This window comes from Sturnira hondurensis, unplaced genomic scaffold (genome assembly GCF_014824575.4).
Source record: "Sturnira hondurensis isolate 20B ecotype Veracruz unplaced genomic scaffold, ASM1482457v3 Scaffold0024805, whole genome shotgun sequence".
Classification (NCBI taxonomy): domain Eukaryota; kingdom Metazoa; phylum Chordata; class Mammalia; order Chiroptera; family Phyllostomidae; genus Sturnira; species Sturnira hondurensis.
In genome coordinates, this window is record NW_028097436.1 from 3,068,421 (window position 1) to 3,092,485 (window position 24,065).

Here is a 24,065-nt window from a genome sequence, read left to right on the forward strand (position 1 = left end):
AGAGGAAGGGGCAGAGGGAGAAATATGGATGCTCGAGAAAAGCACTGATTGGTTGCCTCCCATATGCACTCAGACAAGAGATCATACACTCTGGGATGGGTGACCAAACCCACAATGTAGGGTATGTACCCTCACCGAGAATCAGACCCAACACCCTTCAATTACAGGACATTGAGCCACACCATTCATGGTCAGAAGCTATTTAAACAAAAGAAAAACTTGTTCTTATTCTCCACATATCCTATTAAACTTTGATAAGTAATTTTCATTTTTTTTCATTTTGTGAACATTATGAAGTTTTTTTTTATTTCTGATTCATTTTTATAAGTTGCTCTTGGTAGCTGATATTTTTCTCTCTATTTTGGACTTTCAAGTACACATAAAAAGAGAGACAATTGTATAACGAACCCCACATACCTGGCCAGTCAGCTTCAACAATTATTTTTTATGGCTGATTTATTATTTCGTCATCCATTTCCTCTTCCCACCCCCACCCAGACTATTTTGATAAAAAATTTATACAGATCATTTAATCCAAAAATGTATCAGAGGTATGATGGACTTTCTTTTAAAAGTTTACACTCTTCCCCTATTTTATCATTTTCATCGAATTTATTCTTATTTTACATTTGTAATCACAAATGTCAATCAACTAAACCAGTAGATCTTATTGACTATATAGATCTATTTGTGTTGATAACCCTAAAAATGAAGAAAATTGCTCATTTAGAGAATATCATCATCCCTGGCTGGTGTAGCTCAGTGGATTGAGCACGGGCCTGCGAACCAGACGATCATGGTTCAATTCCCAGTCAGGGCACATGCTTGGGTTGCAGGCCAGTTTCCGGCAGGGGCTAGTTCCCTGCAGAGGATGCACGAGAAGCAACCATACATTTATGTTTCTTTCCTCTCTCCTTCCCTTCCCCTCTAAAAAGATAAATCAATAAAATATATATAAAAAATATCATCATCTATGCCTTTATAAAATATGCTACTATAAAACCACATTTACAACTAAGACTCTTCTAACAGAAATTAAACTAGAAAAACTGTCAGATAAAAACAGAAATACTGAGGGTTATAGTAGTGTCAGTTACAAAGTAAAACACTTAAATAGTTGTTGTAGATTTACAATAGCCAAGTGTTGGAAGCAACCTAGGTGCCCATCAGTAAATGAATGGATTAAAAAACTATGGTACATTTACATGATGGAATACTACGCAGCAGAAAGAAAGAAGGAGCTTCTACCCTTTGCAACAGCATGGATGTATCTGGAGAGCATTATGCTGAGTGAAATAAGCCAGGCAGTGAAAGACAAATACCATATGATCTCATCTCTAAGTGGAACCTACTCAAAAAAACAAACAAGCAAAATAGAACCAAAAACAGTGAAATTAAGAACAAACTGACAGTAACCAGAGGGGAGGAGATTAAGGGGAAAAGGGGGAAGGGTTTTCAGGAACATCTATAAAGGACACATGGACAAAACCAAAGGAGAGTAGGATCAAGGATGGGAGGTGGGGATGGCTGGGGTGGGGAGAGTGGTGGGGAAAAAATGGAGACAACTGTACTTGAACAACAATAAAAGAAACTGTTGCAGAAATCAATCTACTGGTAACTATGTAAGTCATATATGATGCACATTGTGTTTATCATTAGGCCACTGTAAAACTAAATTATGTCACAGAATTGTTTCATTACTTCTCTTATGACTCTCCAAATAGTTACTGTGAGTTACACAAAACTGTTATAAATTGGAATTTCAATGTTTGAAAAACAGGATGGAAAAAAAAGTTTTATTTTTGTTACTATTATTGCTTTTAGCAAGGAGTTTATGTATTCAATAATTACAGTATAGTTTAAACTATAGCAGTATATATTATACATATACATTTACACATATGTACGTGTGTGTGTGTGTGTGTGTGTGTGTGTAGGGAGGGGTGTATACAGTCAACAAGAAATGCAGACTTCAGTGAAATAACTGAACAATGCATGCGCATATAAGTGACAATTATCTGATTCTGGTGCCAGAAGGAAATAAGCCCTTTTTTTGCCCTGGCTGGTGTAGCTCAGTGGATTGAGCGCGGGCCTGCGAACCACACAATCGCGGTTAAACTCCCAGTCAGGGCACATGCCTGGGTTGCAGGCCAGTTCCCAGCAGGGGACTCATGAGAGGTAACCATACATTGATATTTCTCTCCTTCTGTCCTTCCCTTCCCCTCTAAAGATAAATAAATAAAATGTTAAAAAAAAAAAGAAGCCCTTTTTGGTGTCAGTGCACACCTAAAATGTATCTCTTTCTGATCTTAGACTGGGGTGAAGTTTAAATTTAACATCCCAGTAGAGTAACTTCATATTTCTAATAGAATGAGTCTTTTTGATAATCCTTTTTTTATTCTTAATCATGCTTATTTATTTTTAATTTTCCATATATAACAGTTTAATGCAATCTGCTATATAAGTTGACTCAAACCCTTTTTGTAAGTAGAATATGTTAAGAAGTATATTTGAAAACAATAGTTGATAACTTTCTGAATTATAAAAAAATTAGTTTTTTACAACTGACTTCCTAATTTGTTTCTAGATTAGATCAAAATAAGAGCACTGTGTCAGAATTTATGAATCTTACAACTCCATACAATGTTCCGTGTGCCTCCCCTGCTGGTAGCTCCTGCTGCAGGAGAATGCTGATAAGCCCTCTCCCAAAGAGGCCCCAGGTCAGTGACACTCCCAGAATGTGGCACCACAGAGCCGTGTGGGTCTCTCTGTACCACCACATTCGTTCCTCTCCAGGGCAGGAGGAGTGGCTTGTATATCGTTTGTGAGTGTGTAAGAAGCAGCTGGCCACATGTGGCTCCATCCTTTGCCTTCCCTTTCCCATTACGATATGTACTTACAAGTAAAAACATTGGGCTCTGCTCACCCACCTGTTTACAGGGTAAGCTTACCTGGTGGAGGTTTGGACAGTGCTGCCTAAAATGGAAAGGGTAAGCCTGTCTCTTATTTAGGGGGGCAGATCAAAGCCATATCTTCCAAATACTCTGGTTGGTAAATAAATAAAGCTGGCATTTTAATTCTTAGCTATCTGACCCCAAGTTCATCTCTCCACTGGTAAAAACTTGAGCAGAAAAAACCAAGAGTAATTTACTGACCCTCCCAAATTCCCAAGACTACTTTTTATTAAGTAATTATTACATGTCAAACCCTTTATAAAGACTTTAAGACTTTACTGCATGTAAATCTTAAAACCAACCCAAAGGGACACAAAAATCACATAGCTCAAAAGACAGTGAAATATACACTGAAAATAAAATTGAACCTCTCTATAAAACCAGATTCCTATAGAATAAATTCATTTAAAATCAAATTAAAGCAGTAAGTCTGCTATGGTAAAGTTCATTTACAATAAAAAACTTGACTTAATGGTGCCTTCTTCTTTCTCAAGGTCTCAGTAACCTTCACAAAGCTGATCATTCCCTCCTTCTCGAAATACTTTGCTTTCTTGGTTTTCAACACACTGTGCTCACCATGTCCTTCCTCTGGCCCCTCCTTTGCCAATACATCTTTCTCTGTTTTATCTATGAACTTGGTGGACTCAGGTCCAATCTTAACACCTCCTCTCTACATCTCCACTCCCCCTAACTTCTCTCATCCATTCTCATAGCTTAAAATGCCATCTTTATGTTCAGGATGCTCAACTCATACCTCCCTCATGCAGTAGGTATACACCCACTTGACTACCTGACATTTATAATGCTAACAGAAACTCAGACATGGCCAAAATACAATGTCTGATCTTCCTACACCTAGTTCCAAATTATTGTACCTCCAGTCTTCCAAACACCAATAAATGGTATTATCACTCAGCTGGCTGCTTAAATAAAACTTTATTATCTCTTTTTTTCTTCACCAACATCTATATAATCTACTATTTTTCTACTGTCAAATCACCACTCTAACGACATCAACTCTAACCACTTCACCACATCTCAAGTATAAAAGCCTTGTATATTTCAATGTCTTTGGCTATATTTTGATTGCTTACTTATTTTGTTGATTAAGTTCCTGTTAATGGTGAGATCATATGGTATTTGTCTTTCACAGCCTGGCTTATTTCACTTAGCATAATGCTCTCCAGTTCCATTCATGCTGTCCTAAGATCTCCTTCTTTCTTTCTGCTGCATAGAATTGTAAGGTGTAAATGTACCATAGTTTTTTGATCCATTCATTTATTAACGGGCACTTAGTTATTGTAAATAGCACTTAGCTATCCCAGCACTTGGTTATTGTAAATTGTGCTGCTATGAACACTGGGGTGCAAAGGTTCTTTTGGATTAGTGTTTCAGGGCTCTTAGGGTATAATCCCAGCTGTGGAATTGCTGGGTCAAAAGGCAGTTCCATTTTTAGTTTTCTGAGGAAATTCCATACTGTTTTGCATAGCAGTTGCACCAGTCTGCAATCCCACCAACAGTGTACTACAGTTCCCTTTTCTCCACAACTCCTCCAACAGTTCTGTCCTTGTCACTGAAATTGAGAACAGGCTGACAGTGACCAGAGGGGAGAGGGAAGGGGATTATAGGGAAAAAGGGTGAAGGGTTTGCAGGATCAAGTATAAAGGACACATGGACAATAACAAGGGTGGGTGAAAACAGGAGAGGGAGGAGGAAGGGCTGGGGCAGTAGGGAGGAGTGGAGGGAAAAGGCAGAAAACAGTACTTGAACAGTAAAAAATATTTAAAATAATAAATGAATAGATAAATAAATAAATAAAAGAAGTATACACACATGAAAAAGGCAAAAGGAAAAGTGAACATTAGCACCCACCTCCATCTCTGACTTAAAGATAAAAGCAACATAGCAGTATCGGGTAGTAAAGCTCAATATGTTTTTGTACATTAATAGAGACCGTTTTTCTCCCCTTACCCCCCAGAAACCTCTTGTATAATCTATCCTCTATAGCAGAGATTTTCAACCTTTTCCCTCTCATGGCACATATAAACTAGTAACTAAAATTCTGCAGCACACCAAAAATATATTTTTCCCAATCTGACAAAAATATTAGGTATAATTCTGACTCATTCACAACAGGTGGCAATTGTGCTGGCTCTTGTTATTTTTTTAAGATTTTATTTATTTATCGTTAGAGGGGGAAGGAAGGAGAGAATGAGAGAAGGAGAGAACTATCAGTGTATGGTTACTTCTCGTGAGTTCCCTGCTGGGAACTGGCCTGCAACCCAGGCATGTGCCCTGACTGGGAGTTTAACCGCGATTGTGTGGTTCGCAGGCCCGCGCGCAATCCACTGAGCTACACCAGCCAGGGCTCTTGTTATTTTTTTTTTATCTGACAATCTAAAGGATAACAGGTCAGTGCCCTTGAACAAATAGTCAAGTTTTGCATATTTTAAAAATTCTTGCAGCACACTGGTTGAAAATCACTGTTTTACAGAGTTGCCAGTGAGCTTTAACTAAAAACTTACTCCTGGTCTTACTATGACCAAGCTCTTTTTAGTCTAAATAAAGGCTCCTATGTTTGCTCTCCCTCTGTGTGGAAAAGAATGCCACTAAATAAATTATAATTAATAATTTTACAACTAAGATTAGTAAGTTCATTTGTCTGACTTGCCCCTTTTGATGTTTTCATAAAGGCAGCTAAGTGTCTGATACAAGGTAGAGCCTTTATTTAAAAAAAAGTGGGCCAAATGAAAGAACAGATCAAAGCTGTAGAAAAAATATAACTAAGCAATGAAGAGACAGCCAACCTACCAGATGCAGAGTCCAAAATACCAGTAATTAGGATGGTCACAGAACTGGTTGAGTATCGTCGCAAAATAGAGGAAAAAGTGAAGGGTATGAAAAGTGAAATAAAGAAAAATGTATAGGGAACCAACAGGAAGGAAACCAGGACTCCAATCAATGGATTGGATCAGAGGGAAGAAATAAACTTTCAGCCAGAAGAGAATGAAGAAACAACAATTGGAAAAAATGAGGAGAGGCTTAGTAACCACCAGGGTAACTTTAAATGTTCCAACATCAGAATCATAGGTGTGCCAGAAGGAGGACAGGAAGAGCAAGAAGCTGAAAATTTACTTGAAAACATAATGAAGGAGAACTCCCCCAACTTGGCAAAAAAAATGGACTTCCAGGAAGTCCAGGAAACTCAGAGTCCCAAAGAAGTTGGACCCAAGGAAACACTCCCCAAGGCACATCATAATTACATTAGCCAAGACTAAAGATAAGGAGAGAATCTTAAAAGCAGCAAGAAAAAGGATACAGTTACCTATAAAGGAGTTCCCATAAGACCATCAGCTGATTTCTCAACAGAAATCTTGCAGTCAAGAAGGGGCTAGAAAGAAGTATTCCAAGTCATGAAAGGAAAGGACCTATACCCCAGATTACTCTATCCAGCAAAGCTATCAGTTAGAATGGAAGGGAAGATAAAGTGTTTCCCGGATAAGGTCAAGTTAAAGGAGTTCATCATCACTAAGTCCCTATATGTGAAACGTTAAAGGGATTTATTTAAGGAAAAGAGAAAAAGTACGAACAGTAAAATAGCAACAAACTCACAACTATCAACAAATGAACCTAAAAATCAAAACCAAAAACAAACCAAGCAAACAACTAGATCAGGAACAGAATCATAGAAATGGAGATCACATCGGGGGTTATCAGCCAGGGAAGGAGAGGGGGAGAAAGGAGGAATAGGTAGAGGGAATAAGTAGCATAAATGGTAGGTACAAAATAGACAGGGGGAGGTTAAGAAAGTATAGGAAATGTAGAAGCCAAAGAATTTATATGTATGACCCATGGACATGAACTAAAGTGGGGGGATGGCAAGGGGGAGGGGTGGGTATGTCAGAGGGGGAAAAGGGGGGAAATGGGACAACAGAAGAGTATAATCAATAAAATATATTAAAAAATAAAAGTTAAAAAAGTGAATAAATCCACTGAATCCATTATTGCATATCTATTTAATTCTTCATACTTGTACAGTCCATTAAATCCCAAGCACCAGAGTTGAAGTCATAGTTCAATTTGAAAAGACTAACAGTTACTTACGGAGTCCCACAGAATCTGGTTTGCCATTATCATTCTTACTTGGCTGCACAAGTGGAGCAAATGAAACAGCAAGAATATTTTTACTTTCCCAAGTATTTTGTCCAGTTCGCATAATTTGTGTTAACTATTTAGAGGAAAGAAGAAACAAAATAGCTTAATTCAATAAATGTGATTGCCTTACAGTCACAATTTTGTTTTAAATAATTGCCAATGATTGCTATATAATTTTATATAAATACAACTAAATTACTTTCATTTAAATATTTACTATGAAATATAGAAGGAATCACAAATATTTGCTGTTCAAGATAAATATTTCAATGAAAATGGAATATCCAAATTGGCCAGGTATCTCTGCATATTACATCTGGAGTCTCATGGTTTCTAGGTGTATAAATCCAACCCACACGTGTCACTGATTCCCAAAATACGATGTCTGGAAAAACTCCAGGCATCGTTAATATAATAAGAACACACCCGCACAACATCAACGTAACCTGGCAGCCAAGGAGATTGGACTGGAAGGAGCATACATGAACAATGATGACTGTACTTGTCAGTGGGGGTGGTAGATTCCACTGAGTGAGCATGTATACTGTGTGGCCGTCACATTCAAAATGACTGAGTGTAGCAATGAATCTGCATCAAATTTTGCCTTAAACTTGAACATTTTTCTGCAGAAACTATTCGGGTGATTTAGAAGCTGCAGCTATGGGCAACTGGTGACTGGCAGCTTCATCACGAGGCAACGCACCTGCTCACACATCACATCCTGTGCAGAGTTTTTTGGCAAAACATCAAATCATCCAGGTGACTCAGCCCCCTACAACCCAGATTTAGTGGCCTGCAACTTCTGGCTTTTCCCAAAACTAAAATCACCTCTGAAATGGAAGAAATTTCAAACTATCAGTGAGATTTGGGAAACTAGGACAGGCAGCTGATGGTGACTGAGAACTGTGTGAGGTCCCAAGGTACCTGCCTACCTTGAAGAGGACTGAGGTGTTATTGTCCTATGTACAATGTATCGTGTATCTTGTATCTTCTTCAATAAATGTCTTTTTCATATTAAATGGCTAGATACCTTCTGGACAGACCTTGTATGTCTAACATAGGTTCAGTTGTTTAGTTAATAAATTGTATTAATAAAACTATGTTTTGATTATTGTACCAATGAGCCAACTTCATGATCTTCCTGATGTTAATAAAATACAAATTCTAATACTAATCTTAACTTGGTATTTCATTGTTAAATGTAATTAGTCATAAAGAGATTAGAAGTTGTGCTCCCTCAGGAAACACTCATCACCATTCCTTGGCAAAGTATCAGCCCAGTATATAGCTTGATCAAGTTAGTATCTTGAGTTTATATTATAAAAAATAATCATTTTAAGGCCCTGGCTGGTGTAGCTCAGTGGATTGAGCGCGGGCCTGCAAACCAGAGGATCGCGGTTCGATTCCCAGTCAGGGCACATGCCTGGGTTGCAGGCCGGTTCCCTGCAGGCCAACTCCCAGGGGACACACGAAAGGCAACCGTACATTGATGTTTCTCTCCCTCTCTCCTTCCCCTCTAAAGATAAATAAATAAATAAAATATTTTTAAAAAATCATCATTTTATTTTATATTAGTATAATAGTATATAATAAATATTTGATAAAACACCAATGGGAAGCAATAATTTAAATGTCTAAAAATGTAGCTTTAGGGGAAAACAGAAAAAGTTTGTTTATCTGGGAGTCTCAATTCCAGAAACATTCAAGTAACAACATTTTTCCAGGAATATTTTCCTATATATATTTCTATATTTTATCTTGTTAATAACTGACAAAAACTTTGCACAGTGCATATTAATGGAAAAAATCCACTGAGATGCAAATAATAAGGAACCTACGAGACACGTAAACTCCAAAATGTCATGCTAAGTCCTAATTATCTTAGACAATCTATCTTCCACCACACAAACCACATGATGTTTTAAATACTTCAGATTTGGGTTAATCTATGAATTTTTTTTGAAATGCATTTTTATAAATTTTTAAGTAATTGGCCTTTGAAAGATCCAGCTATTTTCTAAGTAAATTAGTATTTCATACATTTGTTTTACCTAATAATTTCAAATTACAGGCAGGCAAAGAGCTGAAAAATGTATTAAAATGAGTCCATGTAGTACTAAATGAAAATTCAAAGATTTATTTGTTTCTTTAATAGAGTTAAGCAGTCCAAACCAAACCCCCAATAGGATTTGTTTTATTAGATGTTCAAATAATTTAAAAAACACTGGAAACTGAGCAGCTATTAGAGAGCATCACCTTCAATTGAACACCTCCAGGTGAGAGAAGTAAAGGAGGGAGCAGCGTGGCAGAGGCCATAACTCCCCTTACTCACAGGGAATATGTTCTGATACTCCCAGATGATGCTTGAAACCACAGATAGTATTTATCTCACACATACTATTTTTTCCTATACATACATAACTATGACAAAGTTTAATTTATAATCACAGTAACAGATTAATAACAATAATAAAACAGAATTATAACAACATACTGTGATAAGAGTTACATAAGTGTGGTCTTTCTTTCAAAGGACCTTATTATACTGTACTCACCCTTATTCTTGTGATAGTGTGAAATACACATCTTATTAAGTTGAGAACCTTCACCTTTACACTTAAAGGAAGTTCTTTATGGCTTCTCTGTGGCCTATCAAAATCGCTGGCAGCACTGTCTTACATTCAGGAGCCATTATTAAGTAAGTTGAACACAGGCAACACCCAAACAGTCAATCTGATACCTCAGATGGCTACTAAGTGCCTCCAGGGTGGACAGTGTAGACAGTGAGAATATGCTGAATAAAGGGACGATTCATGTCCCAGGCAGGACAGAGTGGGAAGGCTCAAGATTTCCTCATGCTACTCAGAATGTGGCACAACTTAAAATTTAGGAATTATCTATTTCCAGAAACTTCCCTTTAATATTTTGAACCAGAGTTGCCACAGGTAACTGAGACTATGAAGAGTGAAACCAAGCTTAAGGGGGACGACTGTACCACAGATAGTAGCTAAGCTTGGGTGAAAGACCAAGTCTCTTCTAACAGTAGTACAGGGATTTTTCTGTATCCATTTTGGTTAAATAGGCTAAGTCCATTTCATTTTTTTTCTATGTACATAGATCTATAAAGAGTATTTCTTCTTTAAAAATTGTATGTACCTCTACTGGTGTTACATTTCCCATCTTAAAATAATGTATCTGTCTCCTGTGCCATTAAGCAAAAAGACAGTGAAGTTACCTGATCTTCTATAGGCATGACTAGAATGCCTCCAACTTTGAGCAATATTTTCATGTAGTTTTCATGATCTTTCTGGACTCCAGCTCCACAATAAATCCGATCATACTGATGACTGTCAGATGCTATCTGGAGGCAATTGCCAACCACAAATGCAGGTTCACAGAACTCAAATCTGCATGGAAAAACAAATATGTTTTAATTCACTTAAACAAAAAAAAAGAGATCTAAAAAATTTAACATTATCCAGTCCTTTGAAATAGTGAAGTTATCAAAATTAATTCTAAGGATAAAACGTTATCATAAAATTTTATTTAAACATAACACTTATAAAGCATAACACTGAATATATGTATAATTTTATTATCAATGTAGTATAAATACAATATTTTAAAAATATTATTCTATTTTTTTTGCCGCACTGAAACCTAGCTTGAGGCTTAAAAAGTGAATATCAAATGAAAAGCCCATCACAACACCAATCTCATGACACCACACAAATGATATATGATAAGCAGAAGAATCACAAAGGTCAAAAATGAAAAAAGAATGAGAAAAGGCTTTACTTTCTACTATCCTTACAAAAAACTGGAAATGGGAAGTGCTGGTACAGTATTCATCTGTGTGTGACATTTCTGTTGCAGTTAACAGTAGCAAAGCTTTATAAGGACACTATTGTGACCATATACCCTTGCAAAGGAGATTTTACTAATTTTAGCAGAGCTGTGTGACAGGAGTGGGACAGAGAGCAGAATGAATAGCAATTTTTCTTACTGCTGTTTGGGCTCCTGTGATCTCCCTGTGCAACAAAATACGATAAATGGTTTCAAAGCAAAGGCATTTTCCCCCTGGCCACTTATTCCTGGTTACAGTGTTGGTTCATGGTATGTATATATATATATACACACACACACACACACACACACACTCATAAATATATATTTGTGTGTGTGTGTATATATATATATATAGAGAGAGAATTGTGATTTTTACAAACTTTCCTATTTCAACTTCTGCTTTATTTCTTAAATTCTGACAAACCTGAAAATATTCTCTAACATAATTAAAACCTAATAATAAGACATGTAATCATTTGTTAAATTAATTAATGAAATATCCTTTCACTTTTACATTTATTGAAGTTAACATTACCACAGAGCAAAATCAGGCTATCATTTGAGGACCAAATAATTCACATTAAAAGTTTCAGCATGCAGTGAAAAATGACACTGATTGAATCACAGTCATTTTTGCTTGTAAAACATTTCCTGTCCTTTGGTAATTAACAGACCTACTACACAGTAAGTTTCCATTAAAATTCGTTAAAACACAGACACATTATAATCCCCATCAGTTAAAGAAGAGTTTACCAGAATCACACCCTGTCCTCAATTTCCTGTCTTCTTGGTGGGAGCGGGGTGGGAGTTGTATGGGAAGGGTTGAGGAGATGGGAATGAGAGTGAGTCAACAGTGTATGCCCTCCATATATAATCTCCTCTACATTTCTCCACACTAAGGTAGACTGTGCCCCATTATTTCTTTCACTCTAACTGCCACCTCACTGCTCACACTTTTCAATCTCCTTTCCATCATTCTGGTACCTACAAGGCAGTTAGGTTCAAGCTCTTTAAAATGTCACCTGGGCTCTGATTCTACTCTCAAGTTGTCCTTCCAAACTCATTTCCTGGCTCTGCCTTTGCCCACAGATACAATACTAAGTTGTAGCTAGATCGCATTATTTGCTTCTAATTGCTAGAGGACTATTATAAAGTGTGTTGAAACACTGCACCTTTGGATATGCTTGCTGTTCTTTTGATAAATGTGTACTATTCCTTCAACGTAGAGTTTACAGCTTTGCAATGAAACCTTATCCAACTTTTTAATAGTGTCTCATTTTCTCCACTTGCATACCACATGAAAGTGTAAATTTACCTACATTAGGGACTATGTTTAATTTTTCTTTTACATTCAAGACTATGACATAACTTACCTCTATCTAAAATATGGCCAAAATGTAATTTCTTGACTTTTAAGTAATGAGATAGATACTGTGGACCAGGTGGTTTAATAATTTTATCAAACTCACAGTAAGCATTCTTTATAAGGAAAAGGTTAAATTATTTTCAATGAAGTCTATCTAAAAATCTTCATTTTAAATAATTTTAAAACAATTTAAGTAGGTCATAATTTTCAGAATAAATGTGAACAAAAAATAAAAATTTGACTTAGTAAACCCTTTTTACCATCAAGCCTGTTAAATTAACTTGAAAATATTCTTAATTTTGAAAGCTTTCTACTATTTAAAAATACACGATAACTTATAGAAGAACTCTCACCTAGAAAAACACTATTATAAGTGAACTATTTACAATTAAAATGACTTCTTGTATTAATATTATATATTTTTATCCCAACAAAATGAATTAGCAAGAATGTAGTGCCTGATCTAAAATGAAAGGTGCAATTATGGTCAGGTTACCTTATACTAGTAATTAGCAAAATTCATTCTGTCAAATACTACTTATTTAGCACCAGTTGTATACAAAGACTGGAAATACACTGGGAAGCCACAATGCCTACATTTGTGGAAGAGACTAGCACCAAACAATCTAAGTAAAAATTAATTTACAACTATGGTAAATGCTCTAAAGCAAAGACATATGATTCTATAAGACTGAGGATGAAAGAAAACAGACCTGCGGAGTCAGAGAAGGGTTTCCTGAGAAATGAGAAGCTATGATCTTAACAATGAGACAGGACAATCTAGAGCCACAATATCCAAGGTGGTGCCACTAGCAACATGTGGGTATTGAGCCCTTAAAGTGTGAGATACTATAAGAATAAAATTAACCTGAGATTTCAAAGATTCAATACAAAAAGTAAAATATCTCATTTCTTTTATATGTGTATATGCATTTATATATGACATATGTTTGAATAGCCACATACATTTAAGCAACTGCCCTTCTACTTATCATACGTAAATAGGAGCTTTAAAGTTTTTCTCCTTAACACATTCACCCCTTTGAAACATACTCCTGGTTCTCCTGCTATCTTTGAATGTTTCTTCTAAATTAATCTGTTTCCATCACCTATTCCAGTCCTTAAAATACATTTACTGAATTAGCAAACCATGTAAGAAGCATAAATGTTTTGTCAGCTTTCCACTTACCAAAGCTGAATATGAACCCAAAGTTGACAAATTAAATATGTTAATCACACAATAATCTCAGGACTAGAAGGAAACTTGCCCAGAAGTAGATACAGAGAAAAAGTATGTGCCTATAGCACTCTCTGTGAATCAACATGATTTTTTTTTACTAAATTGGTTATGATAGATAACTGTAGCTTCATATTACAGAATGCATGTTTGTTTTCCAAAAATGCCAAAAAGAAAAAAAAAGCAAAACTCTAATAGTAAAACAAAACAAACCCTTTCCTTTTATGAATAAATCAACTATTCTGCATAACTGAAAGGCACTTTTTGGATGCCTTTCTTAAGATTTTAAATAAGCCACCTTTATTCTAGGAAGCAACTTAATGTTTTCGCTTATGATACAGATGAGAACAAGTACATCTGCTTCAACATAGAAAGTGCTACAAAGGATCATTAGAGAAAAAATTGAGCTCCAAATTTATAATTTCTACTAGAACAAATGGAAGATATACTTCTAACATATACATATGGGTTCTTCAGACTTTCATTTGACATATTTATGAAAGAAAATATGCAACATTTTCTGCATATTATGCTTTATTATTTGAAGAAAGGTAAAAACGATTATGCTTTATTATTTGAAGAAAGGTAAAAACATAACTGAAATGCAAAAAAAAAAAAGATTTGTACAGTGTATGGTAAAGGTGCTGTGACTGATCGAACATGTCAAAAGTGTTTTGCGATTTGTGCTACAGATTTCTCACTGGACAATGCTCCACAGTCGGCTAGACCAGTTGAAGTTGGTAGCAATCAAATTGAGATATTAACTGAGAACAATCAATGCTATAACATGCCTGCATACTCAAAATATCCTAATCAATAAAGTTATTGATGAAAATGAAAAACCGTGTCTTTTATTTTACAGGGAAAAAAAACCCCACAGACTTTTGGCCAACCCAATATTTCTAGGTCCAACATAGTAAAAACTCAAGGATAGTAAAATTGGCTAGAAAAGTGTATTATTTTTTTTAATTTTATTCATTTAGAGGGGAAGGGAAGGAGAGAGGGAGAGAAATATCAATGCATGGCTGCCTCTGGTGTGTCCCCTGCTGGGAGCCAGGAACTGGCCCACAACCCAGGCATGTGCCCCAACTGGGAATCGAACCTTGATCCTTTTCTTTGCAGGCCTGTGCTCAATCCACTGAGCCACACCAGCCAGGGCAAAAGTGTATTATTTTTAAATGTTGGCACTAAAATATCTAGAACATAGTAGCGAATTCATATACCAAACACATTACAAAGGAGTTGTAGCACTATCAGTTCAGTAGTTATTTAAAAAGTGTCTACCAGAGAGCATCCTATGTAGGGATTATTTATTATACTTACAATTACGACCTCTCCCAACAAATAATACAAGAATCCTTCACATCAGTAAAGAAAACAACTCTCAAATAGTACATATTTACATTATTCTTTTCATATGTAAATGAGCTACAGATCATTCTTCCTAATAAAAAAAACCTTTTAGACAAGCTCTGTGTTTTTGACCAGGTAGATATTTGAAAATGTTTAGACATTTTTTATTCTGATACTAAAATTGTGGCTTATCTTTATAATAGCATTTAATATACATAAATCCATACCAATTGAACAATTTTCACAAAAAGTCTATGATGAATACACTTTTCTAAGTTTGAAAACTTCTTAGACAAATGTTTAAAGATGTGCTCATGTCCATTATCATATGTTCACACCATATATATGAAGAATCAATGATTCTTTTAGGACACAGATGATGACTACCATTTTATCAGAGCAAACTGCAACTCCTATTAATTCTTTCAATGTAGAGAAGAAAATAAACATTTTCTTCCTTAGGCTTTTACTATCTTCTGAAAGCTGCATCTTACCTAAGTTTCCATAGACATCTATAGGCAAAGGACATAGTTTAAACTACAAACACATTTTCTGTATAATATGGAAAGCTGTGGCAATAAACTAACCAGAAATTTCCAGCTCATTACAAAACAGCACTACATTACTTAAACAGTTACACATAAAATCTAAGCTTAAAATAGTGAGGAAAAATCAAAATTCCACCTTTTCACATCAACCACACACTAAATGAAACCTAAGTAAGAGGAAAAGAAAAAAACAAAAATGGCCAGAGATCTACCAAAATGACACTCCCTGTGGGGTTCTAATTTTACTCATGAAAAGTATGGTTTACACATTCCCTCCCTAGTTTATGTTTCATTTAGGGGAGTTTATTAAAAATTGTATGTGTTATTAAAATGAAAACCAGCAATCACTTTTCATTCTTTGAAAAACATTTCTAAAACAAAGTTTTCCAGAGAGATGACTCACACTCCTAAATTACATTATTTCTCCCAACAATGTTATCAGTATTAAAAAAATAGTCCTCAAGTGTGCATAATAACTACAAGTTCACTTAATTTAGACATTGATTTATATCTTAAAGTCTAATGAGAGATTTTTAGATGTTCTTATGCAAAGATGGAACAATATTTGACATACTCTTACTAAAATGTACACTGAAAATCTTTTGTGAGAAAACAGAGAACACACATATATCTTGGTTTACAACATGAATACTTGCCCAAAATAACACCAGGATTCTAATCACTTACCTCGGCAGTGGTTTTCTTTGTAGGTGCACACTGGAGTATCTTCATCTTGAGATGGATAGATGACTTCATTCACAGCAGGGACCTTGCCTCCCATATAATTCTTTTGATAAGCTGCTAGGAGATCAGGGTGACCTAGCCTTGCCCTGTAGCTTCCCTCTTAGACGGATAGTCTAGGTCTAGGAGCTGACTGAGAGTAGAAAAAACAACATTCCCCTTCAATACACTGTTGAGTGGGGGCTGACAATTTGCACACCTAGTTTATCAAGTGCCACAGGATGCTGTCATTGAAGTTTTAGACAATTATTCCAATGGCATATAGGATATAAAGGATATAGGAAAAAAATCCTACCTTGTTCTCATACCTCATCCAAAACAACCTGCCAAATGAATCACAGAAACTTCTTTGTCGTAAAACACTTTGTCAAAAGTATACATTTTGAGTTTTAAGAGCTATGACTATTTCATTAAAATAAGATAAAACTTCAGAACTTTCCATTGAGAAGAAAAACCAGGGAAATGTTAATCTTTTGGCCTCCAAATGCAGTTAAACCATTCAGAAACTCTTACAATCAATAATTAAGCTACTGAATTTTTAAATATTAAAAAAAAAACAATGAGTTTACCTTTTTGAGTGTTTCCCTTCCAACTGCATCAAACTCATCTCAGAATAATTTAAGCATTTTGTAAAGCAAAGTATTAAAAGTAAATACTATAATTTTTCATTAAATAAAGCTTTAAGTTCAAAAATAATCTTTAAACTTTTTATAGGAAATATGACCGGTACCTCATACAAACAAGAGCCTTCACATATTTCAACCATAACTTCTTCTTCTAATAATGTGTTTGAAGCCATTCAACTTCCCCCATGCCATTTCTAACTGACGTTTAAATGTGTAACTGACAGCCATGAGGACTTGTTAACAATTTCTGTCACACCATATGAAGGTTTGTCATGATTAAAACTGTTTACAATCTATAATAATTGTTATAAAGGTACCATCTGAACATTATTAGCATATAAAAATCTTCAAATACCTGTGAAATATTTTGAAATGTTGAACACATATTTATAGATAGCAAAACTACTTCAAGTATGATATAAATCTCTTGAAGGCAAAGCAAGACTACTCTAGTGATAAAGCTGAAAAATGCAAAATTTAATTTTTCCAATGCAAATCAAATCACATGAAAATAAAAACCTATCATTAAAAACAAAATCAAACACCACACATTGCCATAAATCAACTAAATCTCCCATAATACAAGACTGTAGTATCTCTAAATTTAATTTAAAACTTACATCTCAACCAAGTTTGAGGAATGCATTTTCTCTTCCATTCATCTCTGCCCCCAACAGTAATTCACACCATAGGTCTCATTAATGAACAGGGGAGGTATGCTTTGGAATAAACATACTATGGTGCCTTTAACCCCGTTAACAGCACTCTCCTTAATTCTCATCTGAGGGACACAGATGAGGAAAATTAAAGTGCTGCTTCACCATTTTATCTGGGGCTAAGTTGCTAGGCTATAATTCATTAGTAGCAGCTTATTGCTGGGAAAAATATGGGAATAAATCAGTGCTTACACAGTCACAGCTAAATCAGAACTAAATAAAAGAGTGGCCTAGAGGAGGTTACAGTTTGTCTGACTCTATTCCACTTTGGGAAATGTGTACACTAATATTGCTTCTAGGACTGTGTATAAAGCAAGTCGGAATGGTACCTGGTACTTAATGAGTACACAGTACATAATTAGGCACTACTATTTTTCTCATCTCATTACTGTTTTAGTTATCAAATCATAACTAATTTATATGACAAACTACATCAAAACAAATTTATTCAGAGAGAGAAAATCTTCAATGAGTCAAACTATGCTGTACTCATTTGGATTCTGATACTAAAATACTCCCAAATCAGCTACTGTATCCTTGGAGAAGAGAGGTAATAGGATCTATCACCTTACAAGGACACCTTACAAGGAAATGGCACTCTCCAAAGCATGCACTCTAGGAAGCCAAGTCAAGTACATGCACATATTTACATATAATATAAATATATAAATGTAACTATAAATAAATTCTATGCCAATTTGTAACCCATTTGCAAAATATTTACAGAGTAAAGGCTTATAATTCAGGTTCCTTTAACTGCCTTACTCTTCCAAGTCCACAGCTAGAGAGATTATTTTGCTTACTATACATGTACATAGGTCATAAAATTTGACCTTTCCCAACCTGCTCCTTCCCTCATGAAAGGCAGACACCTAAGGGCCATTAAAACCTAGGCCCAAAGACTTGTCTAGACCAGAGAGGGCTAAAATAAAGATGTTCTAGAACGCCCATGTGAAGGGTACAGTGGGGTCAGCAAACTATGGGTAAGAGGCCAAATCCTGCCGGCCACTTTTTTTTTTTTTTTATAAACAAAGTGTCTACACTAGATACCTTGGACGACCACAAAGATGAACAAGTGGATCCTAGAGCAAATTAAGCCTGAAACACTGATGGAGGGAAAAAAATGACAAAACTGAAGCTGTCCTACTTCTGGTACATAGTGAGAAAGTAAGGTTCTTTCAGAAAAGACAATGATGCTGGGACAAATAGAAGGCAGCAGGAAAAGAGCAAGACCAAATATGAGATGGACTAACTTTGTAAAGAAGCCACAGGCTGTTTACAGGAACACAGCCAGGCCCTTTATAACAGGATATTGTGGACATCAGTGATTCAGAAGCTTGCCAGGAGTGGGGACTGACTCATAGTAGCACATAACACAGAGAATGCCCCTTCCCCATTTTTTCCCAGTGTCTATGCCTGCTTATGCTCTGTAACAGAAGAACTGAGCAACTGCAACAGAGACCATTTAGCCCAGGAAACCTAAATTTTGGCAAAGTAGTCAGTCCTTTACTGGAAAAATTTGCCAATATTTTAGAGGATGCTTGAAATCAAATGTCAGTTTTATAAGAAAATTTCAGTGAATCTGGGGAAACCTTAGATAGAGCAAAGGAATAAACCATACAAGAGATCCCTACCGTCCCTCCCATCTCCAAGTACAGTAAATTCAGACTAGCTTCTTGAAATTATTTCATCTGCTGATAGGGGATTAAGGTACAGGAAAAAAGTTTGAAAATGCATGCATTATTATAAGGTTACTTGTTTCTAAAAGAAGGAATATTACTTCCAAGCTTCAGGAACCAAGCTTGCTTTATAGAGCACACACAAAGACACACACTAGTGTCTTTTAAAAGGTCGTCTGACATTATATATTCTAATGTTGAGTAGTTTGTTGATTTTTCTTCTCACCTATTATATTTGGACGTTTACTATGAACTCCAAAAGATGTATGTAAGAGAACTTTAAAGATGCAGTTTAGATCATAAGTGACATGACAATACTTTTGAAAAGGGAACTGATAAAAAAGATCCAAACCAACAGGATAAACAAGATCGGAAGACTAGTCTTATGTTTGAGCTACCTATTCGCTGTGTTACACATAAGCAAGGATAATCTGGTACTAAGGAATGCATAAACAGCAATTAACTTTCCTGAGTTACTTTAAATCTTTTTTAAAATAAAATATGTATTTTCATGATCAGGTCACAAATAAATAAAATAAAACTGCTTGAAAATGAGATTTCTAAAATCACTTTGCATGGCAAGCTTTTTTTTTAACTAAAAAAAATTGAAAGAAAGAATTATTATCCACAAAAAAATCATGAAAAACTGCAAGGAAAAAATCAAGCACAAATTAGATAGGAAAACACTGTATCTTTATAATTTCTGTCACTAAAATCAAGTGACATAAAAAGGGGAAAGAGCCAATGAATGACTCAGTAACTCATTATTTAACCTCCAACTACTTTATGAAGCATTTCCCCAGTACCTACTACTCTTTGTTGGAAAGATACTTTTATAATAAAAAATATGTAACTAATATTTCAGAAAAATACTTGAAAACCAAAACAGATAACATTTTCAGAATTTTTTTCAGACCACTTTATATATAAGAATCTGTTTTTAAAATTCATGGCAACACTTCAGAAACAATTATTATTATAAAATCTGGCTGGTTATTTTAATTAAAATAACTAGCCTTTAAAAATTGTAAAGAAACATTTAGATCAGTCATATTACCATACTTTATGATTCATCATTTTATGAATAACAAATCTGCATAATGCAGTATATGACATACCAAGAAAATTTCATTGTTTTACAATTACATAAAAATATTAGAAGTTTTAAAAATTGAGACACAAATACATAGTCTTCAAACTTATCTATGTTATGGATTATTTAATATTTAAATTACATCAACATAGAAAAATGCTTTAAATAATGACATATTTTACTGTTTTCTAGGACTATGCCCACTTGTCAGAGACCAAAATGAGCCCCGCAGATCCTTGTATAGAGACGCTTCAGTGATTCAAGATTCTTCCTTGAGTCTGTTCTGCTTGATTAATAACCCAAAACTGAATTATGCTTGCCATCATATATTAAAACATAAAACGTATTACTATCTTACATACATATAATAAAACACCTTGTAATAGACTTAAAACATTTAGTTTTACTAACATTTCTTTTTTATTTTCTAAGTTCAAATGTGTTCAAAAGGTCCTCATGTATACATACTTTCAACATCCAAATAAACTTAGAATAGATGTTCAATTAAGTATAACAAAATTCTACAGTTCTAATAAACAATATAAAATTATGCCCACAGCTTAAGCACTTAACATGCTACTAATCTAATCATAAAACAGAAATGTGAAGGAATGCTGAAATTGAACCCCAATTTTTTATAAAATTACTTGGGCTAAAAGCAATTTTGCTTTAAACAATGTTATTCTTTGAAATAGAATATGAACCAACACAGTAAGCATTTGAGAAATAATTCAAAATGTGAATTAAATGTTAATTATTTTCAAAGACAAGCATAAGTAAGCTAAAGAGTGCTATTCAGCAAACTGATGCAGAGAATTCAAGTGGCTTGCTCAAATCCATTCAATTATAGAACTAAATAAAACCTGAGCATTTCCTAACTCTCCCAAGCGTGCCTGACTGAAGTCTTTAATCATCAAGTTACAATCACAGCTAAGCAGACCCCAAACCTCCCCATCCCTCTATAACACTGAGGCTTTTACTTCAGCATATCAGCTTTCTGTTCTTCAATCAAATGCATCTTGCCAGATTACTAATGCAAAGGGGAATGAAAAGAAAAAAAGAAGAAAAAGGATAAGGAGAAGGGGAGAAGGGACACAGAAAGGGAAGAGAAAGAAAAATACATTCCAGCACACAACCAAAGGGCCTTCTTGTCTTCCTTCTAGGCACTTTTCCCAGCTCTAAACTCTATAGAAAAAAACAGCTCCTCCAAGTGTCTCACCTCCATAGTCATGGGCAGGGGCTGGAGATGAGTGAGGAAAGCTCACTCCCAAAAAGCCAAGTTGGAACTCTGAATGGTTTTGCATTAAAACTTAGTTGTATAAAATGACTACATCACAAGCTTACGATTCCTATCCTTTTAAAAGCATTCTCTGAAAATATTACTAGTTGAGAGATACAAACACTCTCCAAATTTTACATAATTTTAAAGTTAATAGACTTTAGCATAAGAAGCCCTTGCTCCATGGTATTATCACAGCTGAATTTTAGAAATATTACACACCAAAAAGACTTCCCTACCAGCCGAGAACCAAAGACTGCAGTGTTTCTTCAAAGGGAAAGTATGAGTTCAAAACAATGGTTTTATAAACAAATTTCTCAAACACAATCCTATCACAAGATATATCAATGTATTTCTCTCATAATTTCCTCCAGATATATTACAAAGTAATTGAATGCTTTAAAGAAAAGTCCCTTGTATGCCAGTAGGTATCATTCTTATGTCACAAATGAAGAGGGTAGAACTAATAAATGAATATCCCAAAGGTATAAATCTTAGTTCCAGAAAAGTATTCTAATCCAAGGGTCTTTATATTTTCAGAAAAGACACTTGTGTTTAATGAATAAGCAATTACTCTATTAATAAAGTGACAGAAGCATAAAATTAAAAAATAAGTTATTTAATTGATTTATAACTTACTACAGGCTTGCATAGAATAAGAATACCATAGAATAATTGTTAATTTTTCTCTTATACCACACTGATTTTTTTCTGCATTCAATTGAGCAATTCAGGGTCAATAAACTAATATTACTAAGGAAGAGACATGCCACATACCTATTTATCAAATGCTTTAAAACCAAAACTGTTGATATAAATACTTACTTATCAAAGCTATCACTATTTTTGATGAAGCTCTCCAGTTTTTCCTTGGCATATTCGACCACATCTGAATGAAGCTCAATCCCATGATTTATTCCAAAAGGACCTGCAATCGTAGCAGCATTTTTATAAAAAAATAGTAAGTCATTATAGAGCTTATTTAATTTCTGCTCATTCATCACAGGAACACTTAAAGAGGGCTTGAAATATGTGAATATCTGCTAGCTACAGATTTAAAAAGCTAAATGGAAATCTCAGAATTACAGATTTAAAAAAAAAGTTCATCTGCCAAGACAATAGTCATCTGCCAAAGAAATAGTCATATACTACATGAAGTTTAAGTTTTTTACTATTATATCACTGGTTAAAAATATGGTATAGAATCCTGAAACTACATAAAGTTTAAGTTCTTTATTAGATTTTATCATTGGTTAAAAATTTGGTAATTCTGAAATCTTGAAGCCATGGGCTGACATATGCATTATGTAAGTATCTCACATCACCTAGTAAATGCTAACTAACTTCAAGAACCAAGAACACATTCTATGCCTTTGAGAGCTCCATTGTCTAGCAGAACGTGGCTATGGGTCACTTTTGGCAGGGCTGATTTTATACTCTCATGTTCCACCATCACTTCACACTCTGACTTGGTGTATCTTTTTACACAAAGCCAAGGATAAGTAACATACCAGGAATGAGTAAAATGGGCGGGAGAGCCTTCTTAGCTCCAGATGATTTGGGGATGGCCCCTTTCCCCACTCCAGGACCAACTTACTGACAATATAACTTAACTGTATTCCCACTCCTAAGACTACTGTGCATGCTGCCTACCCCATGACCCAAAGGAAAGTATCATAATACACAATTTCATCTAGCTATTACAGTTCCTTTCAAACTTCTGAAATTGAGTCAATCAGGTTTTCTCCTCTACAGTTTTGTTTTACTTTGAGAGACTGATCCCCTAAGAAAAAAGTGTGCATCCTTGTGTCTTTTATTTTTTGTATCTTTTATGGACTTATTCACTGTGTCTTGTATGTATTTTACAAACTGCTTAATGGGATGTGCCCCCTACTGAATGTCATTAAAAATACAGTATATATTGGAATTTTAAAGTAACAACAAAAAAATCAGTCACCAATTAGCAAGTTCAAATGTTCAAAGGCCATATTAATAGTTTGTGGTCTAGAAACAAAACTATAAAAATTAAAACAAAAGATTCAGATGCTATCTTCAAGCCAAAATCAGATAAAGATAATGCTTTAACTTACTGTATTTCTACCATATTTTATTTGATTATTTAAGAATTTATTCTATTTTTAAAATATATTCAGATAAATACATTAAATAAAAAGTACTTCATCCAATAAACTATAACAGACAGAATTTCCTTTGCAATGCTTTTATAGTTTTAAAAAATAAATTATTCTGATGGGTACAAACTCAAACATTTTACTTCTCATTTTTTTTGTTTCCTTACTATCAAACTGTTTGTTGGTCTTATCTGAAAACTAAAATAGTCACCCAATATCATTTCACACATCTTGTAATTCCTTATTATTACCATAGAGAAATTTGTTAAAAACAAAATTTCCTTTTATCAAAAGATAAAGTGGCAAAAAAATCAAATTTAAAGCACAGTAATGACAC

At 34.8% G+C, this 24,065-nt stretch overlaps 1 protein-coding gene across 3 annotated transcripts in view; it reads right to left on the reverse strand.

The window, feature by feature from the left end:
- PCMTD1 (protein-L-isoaspartate (D-aspartate) O-methyltransferase domain containing 1) overlaps positions 1 to 24,065 on the reverse strand; it is a 95,459-nt gene that overhangs the window by 10,272 nt on the left and 61,122 nt on the right. For 2 of the 3 annotated variants that reach the window (XM_037038685.1, XM_037038686.1), the window contains exons 3-5: positions 22,422 to 22,524; positions 10,345 to 10,516; positions 7,059 to 7,182 (exon numbers count right to left, since the gene is read on the reverse strand). In XM_037038685.1, the coding sequence (XP_036894580.1) occupies positions 7,059 to 7,182; positions 10,345 to 10,516; positions 22,422 to 22,524 (399 nt within the window). Of the gene's footprint in view, positions 1 to 7,058; positions 7,183 to 10,344; positions 10,517 to 16,149; positions 16,448 to 22,421; positions 22,525 to 24,065 lie in introns of those variants that run through there. The other variant, XM_037038687.1, reaches the window with a different exon arrangement.